Source organism: Protopterus annectens, chromosome 14.part0 (genome assembly GCF_019279795.1).
Source record: "Protopterus annectens isolate FY-2018-M chromosome 14.part0, PAN1.0, whole genome shotgun sequence".
In the NCBI taxonomy this organism is placed as follows: Eukaryota; Metazoa; Chordata; order Ceratodontiformes; family Protopteridae; genus Protopterus; species Protopterus annectens.
The window spans coordinates 609,502,701-609,524,894 of NC_056748.1; the positions used below are offsets into that span (position 1 = coordinate 609,502,701).

Genomic DNA, 22,194 nt, shown 5'->3' on the forward strand with positions numbered 1-22,194 from the left:
CGGGCATTTATCACACTAGTGCAATTTATCTTTGATGTTTTATGAACTGCTTTACATATGTTATTCTTTTCATTGTTAACTTGACTGAGCATTTTTTATCATTTGCTTTAGTTTGTAGGTATATTTAATTTTGTAACACGTTTGGTTTGATTTTGTATAAAGTGATCTCTCCTAAGCATTCTTTTCTTTTTGTTTGCATCTTCTTCCTTCATTAAGCTGCAGGTGACAATCTGTTTAACCCAAGTGTGCAAGAGTCAGATGAAGATAAAGCAACAGACAAGAAACCAAATGAAGTCAAACCTTCAGCTATAAAACAGTCTGTCACCGGAGGCCTCTTTGATGATGACGACGACTATTTATTTACTGGATCAAATATGAAAAAATCTAATTCAGGTAGATCATGTTATTCGCATTTTCAAATGTTTCAGTACTTAATGATGCTGGTCACAAATGGTCATAAGGTAGTTACATAAGAATGTCTAATTTTCTTTTGCAGTTTTTGGCACCTACTGTGTGCCAATTATCGTCCCTTTTCTGACCAATTGGCTCATTCATTCCACATCACTGTAGTGGGGGGAAACTGGGAAGAGCCATCATTTAGACAACCATTGGGGTGGTTTGGGTTTTTACCTGAAGCCCTATCCTCTGCATAGACACACAGGTTATACAAATGAAAGGACATGAAATCGGTTGTTCACACTGGTGATGTCTTAGTTTAGCAAGGGAAGTTGTCAGCAGCAGCCCATACTTCAAATCCACAAGCAGAGGTTGTGCTTTCTCTAGTCTCCACTGGAGAAATTTACTATCCCATTTGCTCACTGAAAGCTTGCAACCCATCCCCCTCTCTTTGAGAGGTGAGTGGGCCACTCTTCTTTATTAGGCTTGTCCTGCCTCTGGTGATGGGGCTGCTAATCAAGCCCCAGTTGCATGGATCACAGTCAATACTTAATCTCTTTGTACTGCTGAACTAGGCCTATAAGAAAATCTAACTGTTGTACTGCGATTTGCTAAATTGTGATCATTACATTTTCTAGTATCTTAATGTAAGTGCATGTAAGGGTTATAGTAAAAATAAAATGCAAGTGTCTTGTCCCTACATATTGTTTTGATCATTTACTAAAATGTACCCAAGAATTAGGGGACCACACTGAGTCCTAGAGTAAATGGAAATTATATTTCACTTTCAGCCATTTGACCTTTGACTGGCTTTTACTCATTTGGAATTCATTGATTGACTTGTGATATTGTATGTCATAACACCTCTGCTACTTAGTTTATCGTGATAACCTGTTACTGGAGCACAGAAAGTTTGGATGTTGTACAAGATATGAAGAATTCAGAGGGTCCTAAACAAAAGACCAGCACTGGTAGAGTTTTTAGTAGAATCTAGCACAGAATCTGCCATTAAAAAATGAATAATTAGTAGAGCATATAAAATATTGCATGATAACTATAAGAATCAATCAGAGGAGTTTAGGAAAGTTTTGGGAAGAGAGATTGGATAAGCAATTCTGAAAGAAACAATGGGAGGTAGGTCTCCCAAATATGCAACAAAATCTAGATTTAGAATTTTTGCTTGGAAATGTTTACATAGGTATTTTTTTTACCCCAAGTAAACTCCAGAGAATTTTTCCTCGAGTAGACAGCAAATGTTGGATGTTTAACGGGGAAGAAAGAGGTAACTGGGAACATATTTTCTGGGAGTGTGGTGAGTTGGTGGACTTGAAGGATTCTCTGTAGGATGCACTGTCAGAGATGCTGGGTGAGCAAATTGGTGTGACAAGGGAGATGAGTTTTCTGAGCTGTGATACAGAATCGAAATTGCCTAGACATTGTAAGGCCTTGCTGAGTGTAATTATGGCTGCTGCCAAAAAAGCAGTTAGTAGGAAATGGAAATCAAAATCAAACCAGCTATACTAGAAGTAGTGAATATAGTAACAGAGATAAAACAAGTGGAGTTTAGATCTTTAGAACAACTGGAGTTGAGATCTTTAGAAAAGGGTAGGAGCAAACTATACAGGAAAAAAATGGGAATTTTGGGAACAATATATACAGGGGGGAATGATGTTTAAAAGGCAGGACTTAAATGAGCTATGTAATGTTTGACTGAAAATGATTGAGTAGATAAGTGATGTTTAATGTTTAAAATAACTGTCAGCGAAAGTCAACACTATAAATGTTACACGCAGTACTCCTGTTTAGATATACTAGGTGTCTTGGTCCCACAAATGACACGAGTGTGGATCCAGAAAGAACACTTCGTTATTTACAAAACTCTTCGATATTATGTGATCCTATCTCGCCTACATTCTGACTGATGGGTTCGGAGCCGATCCCTCGGCTCCGACTCGGCACGCTTATGCCAAAGAGCGAAGTCTCTTATTGGCTGAGCTTACTATATCCCAGGATGCACCACTACCAGTCCCCCAGATCTCGTTTGCCGCTAACCTGCGAAGACGTGGTCTCGAGCTGGCTGAGCTGAGTAGTTATTTTTGACTAACTTTTTCTGTCAGTTTTTGCTGTTTTCTCTCAAAAAAGCTGTTTTAACAGCTATTCTTACATTGTTGTGTGATTGGATTGGATTTGTTGTGAATTTTGTTGTGTGATTGGGTTGAGTTTGGCAGGCCCCCTTCATCTAGGGCCTTCCCGGTTAATCAACCCTCCTATCTACATATAGTAAAAAGGCTTTAAATTTTTGGTAGCTGTTTGTTCTTACAGGGTCTTCAAAGTCCCTTGTCATTTGCGAGTGATAACTGTAAGCCTATACTTAGGGGTGTCACCAGTAATTGTATTTTTTTCCAGTCAGATTACTGAAATTTTCCCTATAATGTCTCAGAATCCTAGGCCTTCGGGCTTGAAAAAATGTGTAAGTAGTAGTTTCAAAATGTCCATCACGGACGATCACTCTCTGTGTGTATTGCTTAGGGCAAAACATTTACAGGAATCATGTAGCGTATGTCACGCTTTTTCCTCAAGGGTCCTCCAGGAGAGGAAAAATAAATTAATTCTTAAGGGATTAATTAAGCCTTCATTTGAAGAAGCCTTGGCATCCTCTCCTTCTCCGGCCAAAAAGAAAAGGGCGTCGGTTCCGACCAGTCCGTCGGATCCGACCGCTAAGAGACATAGGCAGGCCTCTCCTTCGGCTCCAAGGACTTCGGAGCCGAGGTCGGAACGGTCTGCCTCGATGCCACCAGTGTCGACTCCTCTGGCTTCGGAGCCGATGGCTGGGGCATCGAGGTGGGTGTCACCTTCGCGGCTCCACTGCCTCGGAGCCGACAAGGGTCGCTCAGACACTTCCTCCTCGGCGCCGAAGTCCACCTCGGCACCGATGGAATCTGGTGTGTGTATTCCCTCGGCGCCGATACTCATCGAGTCGCCTCGGAGCCGGTCCCCTAGCCCTTTGGGGCCGTTGGAGAGGCCGTCTCGGACCCGTTCTGTTTCCTCTCGGTCTTCGAGGATGTCAGATTCTGATATAGACAGGGTGCTCCAAAGACTGTTCCAGTCCCCAGTCTTCCAAAAATTTGTTTCGGTTCCGACCCAGTTGGCTTCGGAGCCGATGACCTTGGCCCACCCCATTGCCATTCCTCCTCCGACTGCTTCGGCTCCATCGGAGCAGGTGCTGTTGGAGCCGGTGGAGATCTCAGGGTCGGCTCCGACCCTTACTCCAACCCGGCCTTGGTCCGAGTTTGGTACGGACGTCTTCAGCTGGACCCGGGGTGATGTTTGGGACCTATGCTGGTTCCGAGCCTCCCCTCGGTGCTTCGTCTGCGGGACATCCCTCGGCTATCACGGCTCAGGGGACCGGACACTCCGAGGCTCCTGGGGGTCCGGCTTGCAGAGCCATGAGGAGTGCCTTGGCCAAGTCCTCTTGCCATCTCTCGGCTTTACCGTCACCTTCCCTGGGCGTGGAGACTGGGTCTTTGGCAGTTCCCTGTCCGTAGTCAGCGGAGCCCGGGCCTGAGGTTACCCCAGTGGGGTTCCCTCCTCCTGAGGGTTCTTCGGAGTTGTCTTCGGAGGAACCCCAAGAAAGAGATCGTGCAAGAGGAAGCACGTGGACTCCCCCGAGTCTATTACATCAGACACTGATCTGGATGATGCAGAGGGGTCCCCAGTCGCCCTCGGATGATGTCTCATTTGCAGACATCTTAGAGATCCTCAAACAACGAGGCGGCTGGATATCCAAACCCCCCTCTGCTGACGAGTCAGTGCTCCTCAAGGCCTTTGGGGCTCAGCCCTCCGCCTCCTGGGTGTCTCCGCCCTTGACGAGCTTCTGGATTTAGTTTGTCGAAGGGCATGGGAACATCCAGATACCGTGGAACCAGTCCCTTCTCGTCCAAATAAATTTTTGTCTGCTCCCCCTGAGAAGGAGTTCCTCACTAAAGGCGTGGCTGTAGATGCCATGGTGGTGGCATCTGCTACACAACAGGACGTGGCAGAGGCTTCAACGTCCGTCCATCCTCCTAATAAGGAGTCTAGGAGTATGGACAGGCAATGGAAGCACCCTGACTTCAGCGGCCTTTACTTTAAGGTCTCTGAATTATTTGGCACATTTTACCAGGCTTCAGAGGGATCTGGTCAAGGAGTTGTCAGATTCCCTCTGGTAACCTACCTGAGCAGCTAGCCCAGTCGGTTAGCTCTCAGTTGGCTATCCTTATGTCAATTTCTAACTCGTCCATGAGGCTCATTTCCTATGCGGCCGAAGGGGTGGGTAGAGCGGCAGGCACAGGCGTGGCTCACGTGACAAGCCTGGCTCCGCTTGTGTCAGTTCTGCGGAGGCCTTCAAGTCTTCCTTCGACGCTCCCTTTGATGGGTCCTCATTGTTTGGACCCAAGGTTAAAGACACCCTTACCCGCTGTGAGCAAGAGGGAAAAACTTTATCTGCCGTAGGTGCACGTTATTCCACTCCCTTTCGGCCTTACCCCAAGGCTAAAGGAGGGGGGAAAATGTGGTTCCGCAAATCTCGCAAGTTTTTTCCCAACAGCAGGAAGATTCCCCTTCCAGAGGCAGAGGACGGGGAAATTTTTCAGGGAGACGCCGTCCCAGAGGCGGCAGAGGGCCCCGCAATTCTGGAGACCGCGAGTCCTTTCGTGGCTCTTCAGCCTCCCACACGTCATGAGGGATTGCCCGGCTGTGCTGCTCCGGAGCCAGTCGGGTGTCGTTTTGCCAAGCACCTAAAAGCCTGGGAGTCAATCACTCAGGACAGATGGGTGCTTCGGATCATTGCCGGAGGTTACACCATCCCATTCACATACTTCCCTATCTCGACGACTGGCTCCTGACTGCCACCACCAGGCATCTACTAATGGACAACCTCAAAGCCACCATCTCCCTGGGTATTACCCTGGGGATTACATTCAATTGGTCAAAATCTGTCTTGCTGCCCTCTCAACGCATAAAGTTTATAGGAGCAGAGATAGACTCAAGATTGATGCGTGTCTTTCTTCCTGCCGAAAGGATCCAAACTTTACAGGGCCAAGTTCAAGCTCTGATCTCGAGATCCAAAGCCCCAGCCAGGATGGTTCTACAAGTTTTAGGCTCAATGTCTGCCACGGTTCTTTTAGTTCCTCTGGCAAGATTACACATGAGGATTCTTCAGTGGCTATTGTCAACTCAATGGTCCTTTCAGGATCTTCCCCTCAATCATCACATCATGATTACGGAAATATGCAAAAGGGACCTTCGCTGGTGGCTTCAGACATCCAATTTGGATCAAGGAAAACCCTTTGTTCTTCCCTCTCCAGTGGTTACCCTGACGACAGATGCCTCCCAGATAGGGTGGGGGGGGGCATTGTCTGGGCAGGCTAGTTCAGGGCTCCTGGCTTCCAGATGAAGCTCTTCTCCACATGAACGTGTTGGAGATGAGGGCTGTACTTCTATCCCTACAAGCCTTACACAAGTTTCTTCCTCAGGGCATCATCGCCATCCACACAGACAACATGTCGGTGGTTTGGTATCTGAACAAACAAGGAGGGACCAGATCATACCCCCTTTGCAGAGAGGCCATGAGAGTGTGGGAATGGGCTGTAGCTACCAACCGCTTCTTGGTAGCGACCCACATCCCGGGAAAGTCAAATATATTGGCAGACAAACTGAGCAGGACAATTCTCTCTCCTCACGAGTGGTCTCTAAACCACACAGTAGCAGCTCAGGTTTTCAGGAGATGGGGGACGCCATGCTGCGACCTATTTGCAACTCCTCTAAACACCAAGTGCCAAAGGTTCTTCTCCTTGATCCCACATCAGGGAGTACCAGCCATGGATGCTCTAGCACAACCTTGGCCAACAGGGCTACTTTATGCCTTTCCTCCAATTCCACTTCTTCCCAAAGTTATTCAAAAAGCTTCTCAATTGGGGTCTTCAATGATACTGATTGCCCCATACTGGCCTCGTCAGGTATGGTTTCCTTACCTGAAGAAGCATGCAGTGGACGATCCGTGGACTTTAGATCTAATTCCGGACTTGCTAATCCATCAGTCGGGACATCGGCATCAGTCCCTTCAATCTTTGAAATTGACAGCTTGGCTCCTCCACTTCCGACCTTAGTTAGAAGGCACACACTAGACCCGGAAGTTGTTCACATTTTATCTTCGCCCACAAACCCACCACTAACAAATTGTACCTCAGTAAGTGGAAGAGGTTTGCTATCTGGAGCTCAGCTCAAGGGCTTTGACCCTATCACTGCTCCTGTCCCAGAGGTTTTGAAATTCTTAACATCCCTGTTTAATCAGGGATCTTCTGTCTCAACTATTAAAGTCCAACTAGCGGCTATCTCTAAATTCCACGAATCCATGGATCCTCCTTTGATGAGCAGCAGACTATGCAAAACTTTCATTAAAGGTGCAAGCCTATTAAGACCACCAATTTTTCATCCTGCACCTCCGTGGGATCTTGATTTGGTGCTTGCATTAACATCTCCCCCTTTCGAACCGGCTGCTACATGCGAGTTAAAATATCTGTCTTGGAAAACTGCCTTCTTAGTTGCAATTACTTCTGCAAGAAGAGTTTCAGAGCTTCAAGCCCTGTCTATTAAGCCACCGTACTTGATTTTCCACAAGGATAGAGTATCACTTAGGCCTAATCCATCCTTTGTTCCAAAGGTCTGTTCTAGTTTCTGTCTCCAACAATCTCTAGAGCTACCAGTTTTCTTTCCAAAATTCTCCAATGAAGCAGAATACACTCTCCATAAATTGGATGTTCACAGGCAATTACGCTTCTATTTAGACAGGACTCAGCAACTTCGTAAGTCAGACCAGTTGTTTGTGTCCTTCTCAGATAATAAATTGGGAAAAACCATCACAAAAGCTACTATCTCAAAATGGATCAGAGATTGCATAACTCAGGCTTATTCTTCTTCGAATAAGCAACTTACAACATCTATCAAAGCTCATTCTACCAGAGCTATGGCTACTTCTATAGCTTTTCATTCCAAGCTCGCTATATCGGAAATTTGTGCTGCGGCTACTTGGTCCAATCCGCACACTTTCATTTCCCACTACAAATTGGATGTGGCATCTAAAGGACGAGCATCATTTGGTTCCACGGTACTCAGGAGTGTTTTCCAGTGAGCCACCCAGGATTCAGATGCTAGGGACGCTGTCCTATCAGTCAGAATGTAGGCGAGATAAGATCACATAACATCTTTTAGTTATGTACTCACCATAACTTCAGATGTTTGGGATCCATCTCGCCTACATTCCTAATACCCACCCTCCTTCCCCCTGCCTTGGAGATCAGAAGAGATTGAACGGTTTTGAGTTCTACTGTTTTATCTTGTTTCATCTGACGATGTTATATAAGCAGGGTATGCATGTGTGCATGTATGCGGACAAACTAGATCTGGGGGACTGGTAGTGGTGCATCCTGGGATATAGTAAGCTCAGCCAATAAGAGACTTCGCTCTTTGGCATAAGCGTGCCGAGTCGTGAGCCGAGGGATCGGCTCCGAACCCATCAGTCAGAATGTAGGCGAGATGGATCCCAAACATCTGAAGTTATGGTGAGTACATAACTAAAAGTTACTCCTCGTTAAGCGCTTTCATCTAATATGATGTTTAATGTTTGCAACTGGGAGTGTATGATTGTTTGTGATGTAAAATGCTTGCAGTTAAGATCGTGTCAGTGTGGTTTGTTTTCATTTATATAAATGTATAATTGCCTAAATCTTAAGTGATGGTTTACTAAAGATGTTTTTTGTTTAAAAAGAAAAAAAGACAAAAATTGAATAATGTATGTAAAGTTGCTTAGGTTATATAACATATACAGTAGCAGTATATATGAAGTGTAATGTTTGTAAATCTGAAGATGTTAATACAGTTGGATTACTTTTATACAGATGTAAATCTGCTTATGTCACAAGTGATAATTCAATAAAGGTGTTAAAAAAAAAAAAGGCAGTAGTTGCAGGGTTAGATTTTGTAGCATGGCCTATCAGGTGTGTAGTAGCCTTGCTATCTGGGAAACAGTATCCAGATTAGCACCTATGAAATTCAGTACTTGTGTGAGGGGAGAGCTGTGATTTGTCCTAATTGACTGTTGGGTTCTGTTTGCAGTAGAGATCTGAAGAAAGTAGTCCCGGGCGTGGATCAGGGGTACTTGGTGAGAGCAGTGAGGAGCCAGTCATTGAAAACCTAAGCAAGCTTGAGTGAGCTGCAACCACTGCCATGCACTTGGTGAACACCCAGGAGGCTGTGCTGAGGCCAAAGGGTAGGGCTGTGAACTGAAAATAACTGGCTCCTAGCCAGAAGTGCAGAAACCTTCCAGACCACCTGTCTAATTTGATATGATAGTAAGCATCCTGAAGGTCTGTCATGTGCATCCAATCATTCTTCTATAAGAGTGAGAGTATGGGCTGAACCGTGACCATTTGGAACTTTGAGTGTTTGACAAAAAAAATCAGTTGACTTGGATCCAAGATTGGCCTGAGGTCCCTATTCTTTTTTGGCACCAAAAAGAATCTTGAGTAGGTTCTGAACCCTTGCCGATCTGTTGGGACAATTTGGATGAATCTGCTAGCAGCTTTTCAATTTCTAATGCTGATGTTCTTTTTGAGGAGGTGGTATGTTTAAAAGTCATAACTAGGCATATGTTTTGTCCATTTTCATTCTTTCTCAACTTATGTTTTGGATCAGACCATTGGATCTGATTTGGCTGCATATTCCAGACTTTGGATCCAGCTCCCGAGCTCCTCCCTCTATCCATAATGTCCTATTCCACCCCCATTGCCTCAGATACAGTTTGCTGCCATACATCTTTGTAGTTAAACAGAGACATGTATAGATAACAAAAAAAAAAAGGCAGGGCTCAAACCTGGAACTGTAGGTTCCAAATACAGTCCAGTAGGTCTTTCCAGAAGAAAAGGATGGAAGGGAGTGAAGTTGATGAAGAATAAAAACGGACAGCACAGATGCCTAGATGTTCTTCATGTTTCACAGTTGCAGTCATTACATTTGGGATAATCTGCTGGCAGGTTGCCCTCAGTCGGCCTGAATTCCAAAGTCTTGGGTCCTGCGTCGATTGCTGTCTTCTCTTCCATGACATCAGGTCGTCAAGGGTATAAAACATGCAGCCGGCGCCATGGCATCAGGTCGTCAAGGGTAAAAAACATGCAGCCGGCGCCATTTTCTTTAGTCTTTCTTGCCATGTGGTGCCCGAAGCAGAAGCATTTCACAAGTGCCAGTCGGCTGACTACTGAAATATTCGAGTTTGAGTTTCAGAACCAAAGTCTTCACTAAAGCTAAGTACCCCATTCGGGAAACTTTTTTCTTGTTTTTTACCGATGTCAGAAAAAAGTTAATAATTGTATTACTTGTGGGAAGCAAATACCTCATAAGGATTTCCATTTATACTGTATTCCTTGCCTAGACCCTGATAATGTGTCTGGCTGTCGGTTTTGTGCTAGATTTAACCAACGCACTATTAAGCGTCGGTATATTTTTGCATCAAAGTATTTTAGAAACAGATTTAACTACCCAGGAATGTTGTCGGGTAGCAATCTGGCTACCGGAGTACATAAAAAATGCAAAGAAAAGGACAGAGAAAGGCAGTCAAGATCCAAAACAGACGACGAAGCTTCTCCTAAGCCAGTTGCCGGTACTCAATGAGGTGCTTTCGCCGCCTCTGATATCCGCTACCTTCGAGTTGCAGGCCTCTATCGACACCCATTTGGAGTCCGGCATGCCACAAGATACTCAAGGTATTGGACCGACAGATGTATCTCCCTCGGATGGGTCCGGAGCCGCTGAGCAGGCACTGGCTTCTGAGGGTGTATTCAGACTTCAGTATTTGTATATCAAACCAATGACAGCTGCTAAACCAAAGACAAAAGCAACTTCTAAAACTAAAAAGCTGATGCATGAGCCACGTGCACAGGCCTCTATGCCTAAAACACAGATGATCAAAATGGCTGAAGACCTTATTACCTTGATTAGGGGTACCCATCCCCCTCCAGATAAGAGGCCTAGGCAAGACACTGGTTATGAATCTTCAGATCAGATTTCTATTTCTTCTGATTTCTCTTCTGATCAGGAATTATCTATACCTCCCTATGAGGATTCTGATGCTGAGGAGTCTATTGCATCTGCATCTCCTCCTGAGGGATTATTCATTTGGAGAAACCTTGCATACTTTGTGGGAGCATTTTCACTGGGAGAGTCAAGACTTCTCAGAATCAAAAAAGAGACTCAAGGATTTCCTTCTCCCCCAGCACAAGCCTTTAGCCATTCCCCCTGTTTTAGACTTTGTGGATGATGTCTTTTCGGAGTTGGGCTTGACCCTTGACACCTTACCTCCGGCTCCCAGTAAGCCTGACAGATATTACAGGGTCCCTGACTCGCATCAACTTTTATTTAGAAACCCTGCCACTGATCCTGAAACTATTTCACAGGGTCCAAAGGGAGTTAAGGCCTCAACAGCAAAAAATCCTACCCCCTCTGACAAAGATTCAAAGGCACTAGACAGATGGGGAAAAAAGGTTTATACATCTGCAAACTTGGCAATCAGGGCCTTAAACTGTCAATTTCATATGCTTAAGTACCAACATGTTATGGGATTGCTTAAACAGAAAACTATGTTGATTTCAGAATGTGCTGAAAATAAATAATTGCAGGAATTATTGCATGCAGCTGAACAAGTTGGAAAGCATACTTTGCAATGTGCTTTTGATTTCTTATAGGCCTCCTGCAGGGCCGCAGTTACTGGATCTGTGATTTGGAGGCATGCCTGGTTAAAGGAACAAAATTTGCCTGATCATGTTAAAGCCAAATTGCTAGATGCATCTTTACAGCATGATTCTCTGTTTGGTATTAAGGCAGAAGAGGTTTTAAAGAAAATGGAAGACAAAGTTAAGTCCATGCAAACTGTTAAAGACTTCTTTCAAGTGCAGCCACCAAGATTCAGTAGACACTGGCCTACAAAAAATTGGTCCTTTCCTGTGTCAGACAGAGCTCAAAGGGGAAAATCCAGATGCCCTAAGGGTTCCAGATACCAGATGCAAGATTCATACAGGTCAAAGCAATGGGGCGCTTCCAACTCCAAATCTGGAGGAGATAAAGCTCAAACCTACAGAAAGCAATCCCAATGACTTCCCTCTGCTTACACCAAGCACTTATCTTTTGGCAGCACCCGTAGGGGAAAAATTAGCACTTTTTGCTCAAAATTGGCAGTTAATAACCCAGGACAAGTGGGTACTAAACATATCACAGGGATACAGATTCCATTTCCACATTCTGCCAATGGCAAATGGTTGGCCAGATCTGCCAAAAAATCAATGGGCAGAGGCACAGAAATAGGTTACGTCCCTCATGGATATGGGGGCCATTCAGACAGAACCAGAACAGGAAAAAGGACAAGGTTTTTACTCGACTGTTCTTGGTACCCAGAAAGGACAAGGCCTGGCGGCCAATACTGGATTTATCAATTTTGAACACATTCCTGGACATTCCAAAATTTAAAATGCTGACTTTGCAGCAGTTTCTGCCCATGCTGGGCAAGAATGCTTGGGTGGTGACTTTAGACCTAAAAGAGGCATACCTGCATGTCCCAATAAGACAATCGTGCAGAAGAGATACCTCAGATTCAAGGCTGGCTTAATGCATTACCAATTTTCTGCACTGCCCTTTGGCTTATCTACTGCGCCCAGGGTCTTTACAAAGTGCCTGGCACCAGTAATTGCATTTTGGAGACAAAGAAGTATACAGATATATCCTTACTTGGACGACTGTCTCATTCAAGTAGAGAACAAGGACACTCTTCTTCGACACCTGGCATTTGTGAAAAGGCATCATGCCTAGGGTACACAATAAACGAAAAGAAATCAACTGGTACCCTCTCAAAAGATAAAATCCCTGGGTGCAAGCTTGGATACAACTGCCGAGATGGCTTACCTCACTCAAGAAAAGCAAAGGCAACTGACTGCTTACTTCAAACTGATGGCAACAAAAACCCAGTCTTCTGCAAGGCAAATTCTGCAGGCTCTGGGCTTCATGGCATCCTGCATCTTACTAATTCCATATGCAAGACTGCATATGAGGAAACTTCAATGGTACCTAAAAAGTTTATGGAGTCAACATTCACACAGTCTGGAAACAATGAATCCTCTCATTCTCTGCCTGCAACAGGAGTTTCTATGGTGGGCAAAGGCATGTCACCAAAACATGGGACTGCCCTTCACTCTACCCCCTGTCAGCCAAACCTTAACAGATGCATCAGATTATGCCTGGGGGGCCCACATGGCAGGGCGATGCATTCAGAGCTTATGGACACCAAAACAAATGCATCTACATATCGACCAGAAAGAGATGCTAGCTGTTCAAAGTGCCCTAACAGCCTTCAAGGACTTACTTCATCCAGAACAACTACTGATAAAGACGGACAACACCACAGTAATGTGGTATATAAACAAGCAAGGGTCACACACTCATACCCCCTTTGCAGATTAGCCATGGCACTGTGGGACACAGCTTTGGCCTACGAAATACATCTTCAAGCTCAATTCCTGCCAGGAAAACAAAACATGCTGTCAGACGATTTAAGCAGAAACCTTATGGATCCTCACGAGTGGAAACTAAATCCACAAGTCCTTCAGCATGATAACAGAGAAAGGGGGAGCTCAGACATAGATCTATTTGCCTCTCCTCAAAATTATCAATTGAAAAGATTCTGCACAAGGATTTATCACAGACGAGCATGGAAAGTGGACGCCCTATCCTTCAGTTGGAAAAACCTATCAGTTTACGCCTTTCCTCCTCTGCCTCTTCTACCCAAGGTCCTCCTAAAAGTCAGACAAGAGAAGACAAAGATGATATTAATTCCCCCGGACTGGCCCCGCCAATATTGGTACCCAATCCTAAGGAACTTGTCTCAATACCCAGCTTGGACCGTGCCTCAAAGACCACAACTACTGTCCCAGCAAAACAATCAACTACAGACTCTGAACCTGGCAGCATGGCTAATCATGTAGTCATACAAACAACACCTCTCAGTAAAGCTGTGATGGATGTCATTTTGGAAGCCAGAAGGCCTAGTACTAGAAAATCTTATGCTGACAAATGGAAGAGATTCTGTGCTTGGAATCAAGCACAAGGAATTGATACTGCAGAACCAAATATTCCTCAGATATTACAATACTTAACTGAGATGCTTGACAAAGGCCTATCTTTCTCATCAATCAAAATCCATGCCTATGCCGTTTGGGCTCATTACAATACAGAGCCACCAATCTTTTCTCATTCTTTACCAAAGCAGTATCTTAGAGGAGCCAAAAATTTAAGGCCTCCTAGAAGATCACCATTACCTGCCTGAGACCTCAATTATGTGTTGGAAAAGCTCACCTTGCCTCCATTTGAACCAGCAGCTACCACTGATCTAAAGTTCTTATCATGGAAAACAGCTGTGCTACTAGCAATTACTTCAGCAAGAAGAGTTTCAGAGCTACAGGCCCTCATCGTTGTAGAGCCTTTTATCATATTTTACCCAGACAGGGTGTTTCTGAGGACAAGTCTTACTTTTATGCCTAAGGTGGTTTCCAGTGTGGCTCTTAACGAAACAATTCATCTGCCAACTTTTTATCCAACTCTGCAGAACAAGGAGGAGAGAATTCTGCATTCCTTGGACGTGCACAGACAGCTAAGATTCTACTTGAGCAGGACAAAAGCTCTAAGAAAAACTGAGCAATTACTAGTGTCATATGCTGCAGGATCAGATGGAAAGGCTATTTCAAAGCAGACCATTTCAAAGTGGATAAGCCACTGCATCCGTTTCAGCTACTTAAACCATGGTAAACCTGTGCCCAAGGGCATTAGGTCTCATTCCACCAGAGCTGCAGCTACTTCAGCAGCCTTTCTCAGAGGAGTACCAACTAAAGACATTCTAGAGGCTGATACTTGGAGTTCTCTTCACACCTTTACAAAGCATTACCATTTGCCTCTCTACTCTAAGTCCAGGGCAGGCTTTGCCACTGCAATGCTGCAGGGCCTTATAGCCACACCTAATGCTGTTTAGCTCCAGACTCCCAACCATAGTTTTGGGATTCTACCCAAATGTAATGACTGCAACAGTGAAACATGAAGAACATAGTACAGTTGTGTACACTTACCATAAATGTAGATGTTCGAGTATATTCACTGTTGCAGTCCAGGTTACCCTCCTGCCATCCCCCTGTCATTCTGAAGTTTATCTTTCCTTCTCTATCTTCTACAATCTATGTGGTGTATTTGCTTGTAGATGAAGGTCAAGTTTATATTGATGCATGTATATATATATATATATCTTTCTCTCTCTCTCTCTCTATATATATATATATATATATATATATATATATATATATATATATATATATATATATATATAGATATATATATAGATATATAGATATATAAAATTTTGCTACCTTTTTGGGGGCACCTGACATCGGGGGCAAAAAGAAAATGGCGTCAGCTGCATGTTTTATACCCTGACAAACTGACGTCATGGAAGAGAAGACAGCAACCGATGCACGACCCAAGACTTTGGAATTCAGGCCGACTGAGGGCAACCTGCCAGCAGATTACCCCAAATGTAATGACTGCAACAGTGAATACACTCTAGCATCTACATTTATGGTAAGTGTACACAACTGTACTTTATGGTGAGTACATAACCTTTAAATCTGATTTTGTCCTTTTCATTCTTCCTCAGTGTATGGGAGTCTCCAGCTATGTTTATCTTGCGTGGCCCTCATGGAAGGATATTCTGGAGTACTGCTGAATCAAAGGTGGCTCCATTTCTGGAAATAATATCCAGTTTGTAATTATTAACAAAAGTATGAGCATTGGACCATGTAGCTGCGGCACAAATGTCAGTAGACATTCTTGACCAAAAAGGAGATGATATAGCCATGGATGTGGTTGAATGAGCTTTGGGAGGTTTAGGTAATGTCATGCCTTCCTGAGAGTACATCCAGGAAATGCAGTCTGTAATACATTTGGCTAAATTGACTTCAGAGACTGGGAAACCCAGGCATTTCGGTGAGAAAAAAATGAAAAATTCATCTGCTTTTCTAATTTGTTTTGTCCTGTGAAGATAAAAACATAGTTGTCTGTGCACATCTAGGAGATGCAGCATGCATTCTTCTTTATTAGAAAATTTCAAAAAGAAAACTGGTAAGTGAATGGATTGATGAATGTAATTTTCAGAAGCCAATTTAGATAAAAGGAGAGACTATCCTTGTGAAAAATGATGCAAGTAGTTCTTGAACAACCTGGAGCTCACATATTCTTTCTGTAGAAGGAGTGGCTACCAAGAAAACTGTTTTCCATGCCAGGAAAGCTTTACATAATCTATAAAAAGCCAGGGAAAAAAGTTTGCACCTTGTGTGAAAATAAATTGCTGTCCGTTGAAGTTTAACTGTAGAGAAACTAGCTGCTTCCTTAAAAATGGTCGTCAAAAACTCAAGAATTACAGAAATTGGGGCAGAGAAAAAGTAAATTTCATTATTTGACACCCAAAGGGAAAATCTCTTCCATTTGCTTTTGTACACTTGTGTGGCAAAATCTTTTTGAGAAGCCAAAATAACGTCATGTACAGGGGAAGAAAGCCTGGACTGTCTATAACTATTACTGAAAGTGGAGAAACAATTTAGTTAGCTTGAGGGCCTGAATGTTGGGATGTTGGATCCCTGACGGATGAGAAAGGAGATCTAAAGTTGGATTCCATATCCATGGAGGACAACAAAGGTGAGACCGTAGAAAGGAGAACCACACTTGCTGAGGCCAGAAAGGGGCAATGAGGTTTAATGAGCTCTTCAGCAGACTTGCTTTCTGTAGAAATTCTGAATCCAATTTAGTCTGGTGGGACCTTTTGGATGACTCTCTTGTCTAGCAACTTTATTTCTTGTGCTGCTGCTTACCTTTGACTGTGTGCGAGATGGAAGAAGGACATATAGTATGTAATAACCCCCTGGATATTATTCTTAGCACCCATGTGTTTTGTGTTATACTTGCCCAGGTGTCTGGGTGCAAAGACAATTGACTCTGGACTGCTTCCAGAACTGTGCAGTCACGTAGCACTTCAGGAGTACTGAAAAGGCCTGTTTGAAAAATAATCTTTGAAGCCCTGGTTCTGTGGACCTCCTCTGCCTCTGGGGCGATTTCTACTATTAAAATTTCCTCCTCTGCCTCTGGAGGAATTATCCTCACATTAATATTGGAAAGGTCCCTGAGATTTATGGGACCACATTTTCTTACCACCTCTCGGATTCCTAGAAAAGGTTCGTTGAGACATAGAAAATTTGATTCCACAGCAGACAGTCTTTCCATCCTGCTTGCTGCAGGTAAACATATATTTTACTGATGGCCCAAACATGGAACTGCCATTGAATGAGGCATTAAACAAGGACGTCTTAAAAGGCTCTGCAAAGTCGCATAGCCTCATCTGGGCATGTCTCCTTATGGCAGTGCCTGAACTGGCTGCTTGTGAGGTAACTTCTGCTGTATGAGAGAGCAATCTCATTGAAGCATTTGACATAGAAAACAGAGTGGCCAGTTGCGAGGATGTTCTTTTAAAGTCCTCAGCAGACATAGGATCAGATAGTATTTGAAAGTTCTATGGTCAAATCGGTCTGAACCCTAGTAAAGTGTGCCAAATAATTTAGTGACCTCAGAGCAAAGGTCGTTCAGACAAAGACTTGTTTTCTAAAACTGTTCAACGTTGTAGACTCCCAGTTTGGCTGATGGACAGAAGAGCTCTGCTAGCTCTTTCTTGGTGGCTGCCATCACCATTATAATGTCAACTGAGAATCCTTTGCTCCAGTGAGATCTGTCAGTTGGCAGGACTAAAAATGTGTTGGGTCGTTTGGAAATGGGCTCTACATCATCCAGCTCCTTCCATGCATGACCAGCAGGAAAGCAAATCAATAAGTTTGTCTGCTGGGGAGGTGGTGGGGCTATGGGCAGCCCAAGATGTAGGCAGGCCGGAACCAAAAGCCTCCAAAAATAAGGATTCTTCTGATGGATTTTGGGATGACAGACCACATTTTTGTTTCACATTCTCAAACATATCTCCAAAGGAAATGTCATCTGGTGGTGACCTGGGTGACCCCTATCCATTAAAATCTGTATCCTTCGTGAGTGGCTCCATGGGGGAAGTCAATGCGTCTCCTTTTGCCCATTCTCTCATGGTGCACCTCCTCCATGGAAACAAAAAGGTGGTTGGTCTTTAGAAGGACTTGGTTCTTATGATACTTTCTGCTACTTTATAGACATGATATTCTGTAAGATTGTTGTTATTCTCCTTAAAAGCCTGCATCCAAAATCCCAGTCTCTCCTTATTTCTTCTCCACTGTTTCATCATCATCCCTTTCAATTTTGAATTATAGATGTTGTTCTATTCATCTGTTGCAGTATTTCTGACGTAAGGGATTTGCCTGCCAAGACACTGACCCGACCCGACATCGGCCAGTACACCAAAGTGTTTACCTTGGGTGTGTGGTACGTCTGACACAGGCCACCAACAGATCGCCATAAAAGACGTATGGGCACATCACCCTCAGAACTCCTTTGCACACAGCCATGTCACCAGTTCTGGATGTCACTATGCTGTCAGAATCGCAGATTTCTAAGATAAGTGCCCTGTTGGGGAAACTTTTTTTGTAATTTTGGTACCTTATTCCTTACTGAGGTTAATGTCATCCAAGATGGGGAAGTCTGACTGTGGAAGACAGATTCCATATAAGGGTAGTCATACTTAGGGCCTTTTTTGTCTTGGCCCTCAGCACAACCACAAAAATTCCTCTATCTGCCAGTCTTTCATACCATAGACCTTCTGTAGTCGGTTGCCCTTCCTCACAATCTGCCTTGAACACCAGTGCCTTAAGATTTTGGCGAAAAGCTTGATGGATCCCTCCTCAGACCTGACAACCGAACCTGCTAAATGTAAGGTCAAAAAACATAGGCTCAAAACTGAAGCTGTGCCTCTCGAGTCAGATGTCTCTCCTGAAGCACTTGAGAACTCGGAGATGTTTGCTGACCAGGATCCGGACCCACAGGCTGCCTTGGCTCTGGATATTTGCACATCCAGAGAGGCCTCTCAGACTTCAGTCTCCGACGTCCAGGGGGAACCCAGGTTGATTGTGTCTGAGAGCCGTAGGGGAGTTAACCAGATTATCGTTGGGGAGGATGTTGATTCTGATATTGTCGATTGTAGGTCTGTATCTGGCCCTCCTCCTTTAGACCGCATGGATACCCCTGTAAAGAGGAAACAAGAAACCAAGTATGTTTCCCCCCTCCAGACCCACAGAAGGAATGGCTAAACTTTTCTCAAGGCCTTTACAAGGCCTTTATGGCACTTAGGCCTCCAGGTCAGCCTGCATACCCACCAGCCTGGCCTGCCTCTCTACTGAAAAGACTTCGGCCTCAACCCACTTCAGAGGAAGATTTCTCTTCTGAAGAGGATGATGACCCTTTGGATTACTCTTCACAAATCCCCTCTCCTTTTGGGCTACACCTCCCCAGAAAAGGATTCTAATGGAACTTAAACCCCCCTGGAGGAGATTTCTTTTGGGGAGACTATGTCTAGAATGAGTGACCACTTCAAATGGGACAGTACAGTTATATCCGAGGTCCAGAAACATTACTGTGACCTCCTCCAAGTACAGTTCTGTAGTCCTTCAGCTGTTTCTCCTGTTCTACTCCTCCACACCCTTGATGTACACAGACGGCTGAAGTTCTACCTACACAAGACTAAATGCTTAAGAAAATCAGACCAACTATTCGTGTCTTTTCACTCCAGGGCTCTGGGATTGCCTGTGTCTAAACAGACCATCTCCAGTTGGATATTTAAATCCATTGCCTTTTGTTATGCTCACCACAGTAGAGCCCTTCTGGGCTCAGTCAAAGCTCACTCTACCTGGGCAGTGTCTTCTTCAGGGGGTTTCCACAAGGGTCTAGACACAAACTCCATCCTAGAAGCTCCTACTTGAACTTCAGTCCACACCTTTACTAAACCCTGTAAGCTAGATTCCATCTCCAAATCCAGGGCAGCATTTGTCATGGCCATTCTGCATGGCTTCTTAGAAAATTCCTTTGCCATTTCCCCCTCCCTTTCTTCTTCAGCTTTTTTACTCTTCCTTATGTCAGGAATACTGCAACAGATGACTAGAAAGACATAGATCAGTTGTGTAAAAACTTGCCATAATGATAGATGTCCTTCTCTTCTCTGTTGCAGTATTACAACCCTCCCTCCTTCCCCCTGCTTCTGGCTTTCTTGGATACATTGATCCTCATTGCCTTAGACTCTCTCTGCCTGGGGCTTCAGCTCTGAGGGTGGTGCATGCGCATGTCTCTTTCATGGCCAGTGTCTGTTAGTGGAATACGTTAGATGTACCACACACCCAAGGTAGTTAAGACTTGGGTATACTGGCCGATGGTGGGTTACTGGCTTGGCAGGCAACTACATTTTGTCAGGAATACTGCAACAGAGAGGAGAAGGACAGCTATCATTATGGTAAGTTCTTAGAAAACTAATCTTTTTCTGCTTGTGCATTGTATAGGAGCCTTACCTTTGTAGCTGTGAAAGACCCCTTCAAATCAGGTAATCCCAATCCGCCCTGTTCTACTGGAAGCATCAGCTTATCCCACTTGACTCTTGCCATCTTCCCCTCCCAGATAAAGTCCTTTAGCAGTTTATTGATTGCTATCCACAACTGCTCCTCTGGTTGTTAAAAATGTGCCTGCCCTATTTATAAGACTAATGGGACTAAAAACACGTTGACTGCTTGTATCTTACTATCCATATCCATGTAACAAAACTTCCATTTTCTCATTTTTTTGTATTATCTTTTGTTTAGTCTCTTCCTACATATCCTTAGCTGCCACACCAAATCTTTTTAATTCATACTCCTAAATACTTAATTTTAGCCTTGTTCCTATAAATATAGATATTGCTGAACCAATTATTATATGGGTACATAACTTACAGCTATTGTGTTTGTTTTAGCTTCATTAATTGTATATCCCAAAAAGATTTGAAACTGTCTCAGATTGTTCCACAACACTGTGATGTCTTTCTGGCTCTGTCAGATATGAAATTATATCATCTTCAAACAGAGACAGCTTTTCTTGACTACCATACCAATTATATCCTTGAATTTTCTGAGTCCCTTAATTTCTTTACCTATGGTTGTAAATATGATGCAAATAACAAAGGGGAAAGAGGACACCCCTGTCTGATTTCACTGCTTATGCAGAAATTATCAGAGAGGACCCCACCCACTTTAATTTTCACCTCCGATCCCTCATATATCCTCCTAATCAACTTTATATTTTTTCTGGAGTTGCAAATGCTTCCATTGCCCTGCTCATAAAGTCCCAGCTTACTCTGTCAGATGCTTTCTCTGCATCAAGACCCACCAACAGTAATGGTATTTTCTTGCATTCTGCTTCCCTCTGGATCATCAGTATTCTGTTAATGTTGTCAAATGTTTGCCTGCCCTCCACAAAACCACATTGAATTCATATCTATAAATGTTGGCATTACCTTTGCCATTATTTTAGCCACTATAGACATGAACACTTTGTAATCATGGTTTAGTATTGAAATGGTCCTGTATGAAGCTGGATCTGATGGATCTTTACCCTCTTTAGGTATTACAGCTACCACTGCTTTCTTCCAGGTTGTTGGTACTTCTCCTCTTAAAATACAGTTAATCAAAACCTTCCAGATCTCTGTCAGTTTTTCCCTCCTAGCTTTCAAACATCTAGAGGAATACCATCTTTTCCTAGGGTCTTTCATGTAGATTGGTTATACATCACAATTTTTATCACCTCTTCTCCTATCCAATCTGTTAGTAATTGAGTCTCATCTACCTGTAACCTTCGCATATTTAATTCTTCCATTTGTACCTTTTCTTGATTTCCATATTTCTCTGCTCTTTGCAGACTTTCATATAATTTCCAAAATATTTCTAATACCTCTACATGATCTCGCATTACTTTCCTTCTTATAGACTCCCTAAGCTTGGCTACAGCCCTTTCTACTTTCTGTTGTCTTGAGTCATGCTGAAAGATTTTGTGCTCTAGTTATTGTCAGAAAACAGTTGCTTAACAGCAGTCTTTCCAAACTCCTGTATATTATCGAGGTAATGCCTTATTTTCTGCTTAGCATTTTGTAGTTGTTCCTCTTCTTGTTCTGTGAGATTCCCCTATCCTGCAATACTTTAACATTTGTCAGTTCTTCTTAAATAATTATTACTTCTTATAACCATAGTTCCCTTTCTTTTATTTCCACCCTATTTTTAAACTTCACCTTAATTTTATCCCACTCCTCAGCTATATTTTCAGAAGTAATTTCTATCTTCTCAAATATCTCCTGAATAATCTCCACTACCCATTCCTTAAATTCCTCTTTTCAACAGATGGGTGGGAAAGCGCCAGTGTCTTATTTTCATTTCATTACCCTGTGTTTTTATTCTAGTTATTTTTAGTGCATGCTCTGAAATACTTATTGGGTGTGTATCAAGACCTCCAGTTAAATGTACATGTTACTGTGAAATGTAAATTCTGTCTAGCCTAGGCCAGTTTTTATACCTTGGGGAATAATGTGTAAATTCACTCCGAATTCCTATTACTGAATTCACATCTTCTGTGCCAAACATTTACATACATTTCTACAAAAAGCTACCCTCTTTTGTTACATTTCCCATTCTGGCCCCCCCCAGACACATCTTT

At 43.5% G+C, this 22,194-nt stretch overlaps 1 protein-coding gene across 3 annotated transcripts in view; it reads left to right on the forward strand.

Annotated features, from left to right (window-relative positions):
- LOC122789133 (WASH complex subunit 2A-like) overlaps positions 1-22,194 on the forward strand; it is a 2,558,205-nt gene that overhangs the window by 1,145,076 nt on the left and 1,390,935 nt on the right. For all 3 annotated transcript variants that reach the window (XM_044056354.1, XM_044056357.1, XM_044056356.1), the window contains exon 15: positions 217-393. In XM_044056354.1, coding sequence (XP_043912289.1) covers positions 217-393 — 177 coding nt within the window. The remainder of the gene's footprint in view (positions 1-216; positions 394-22,194) is intronic.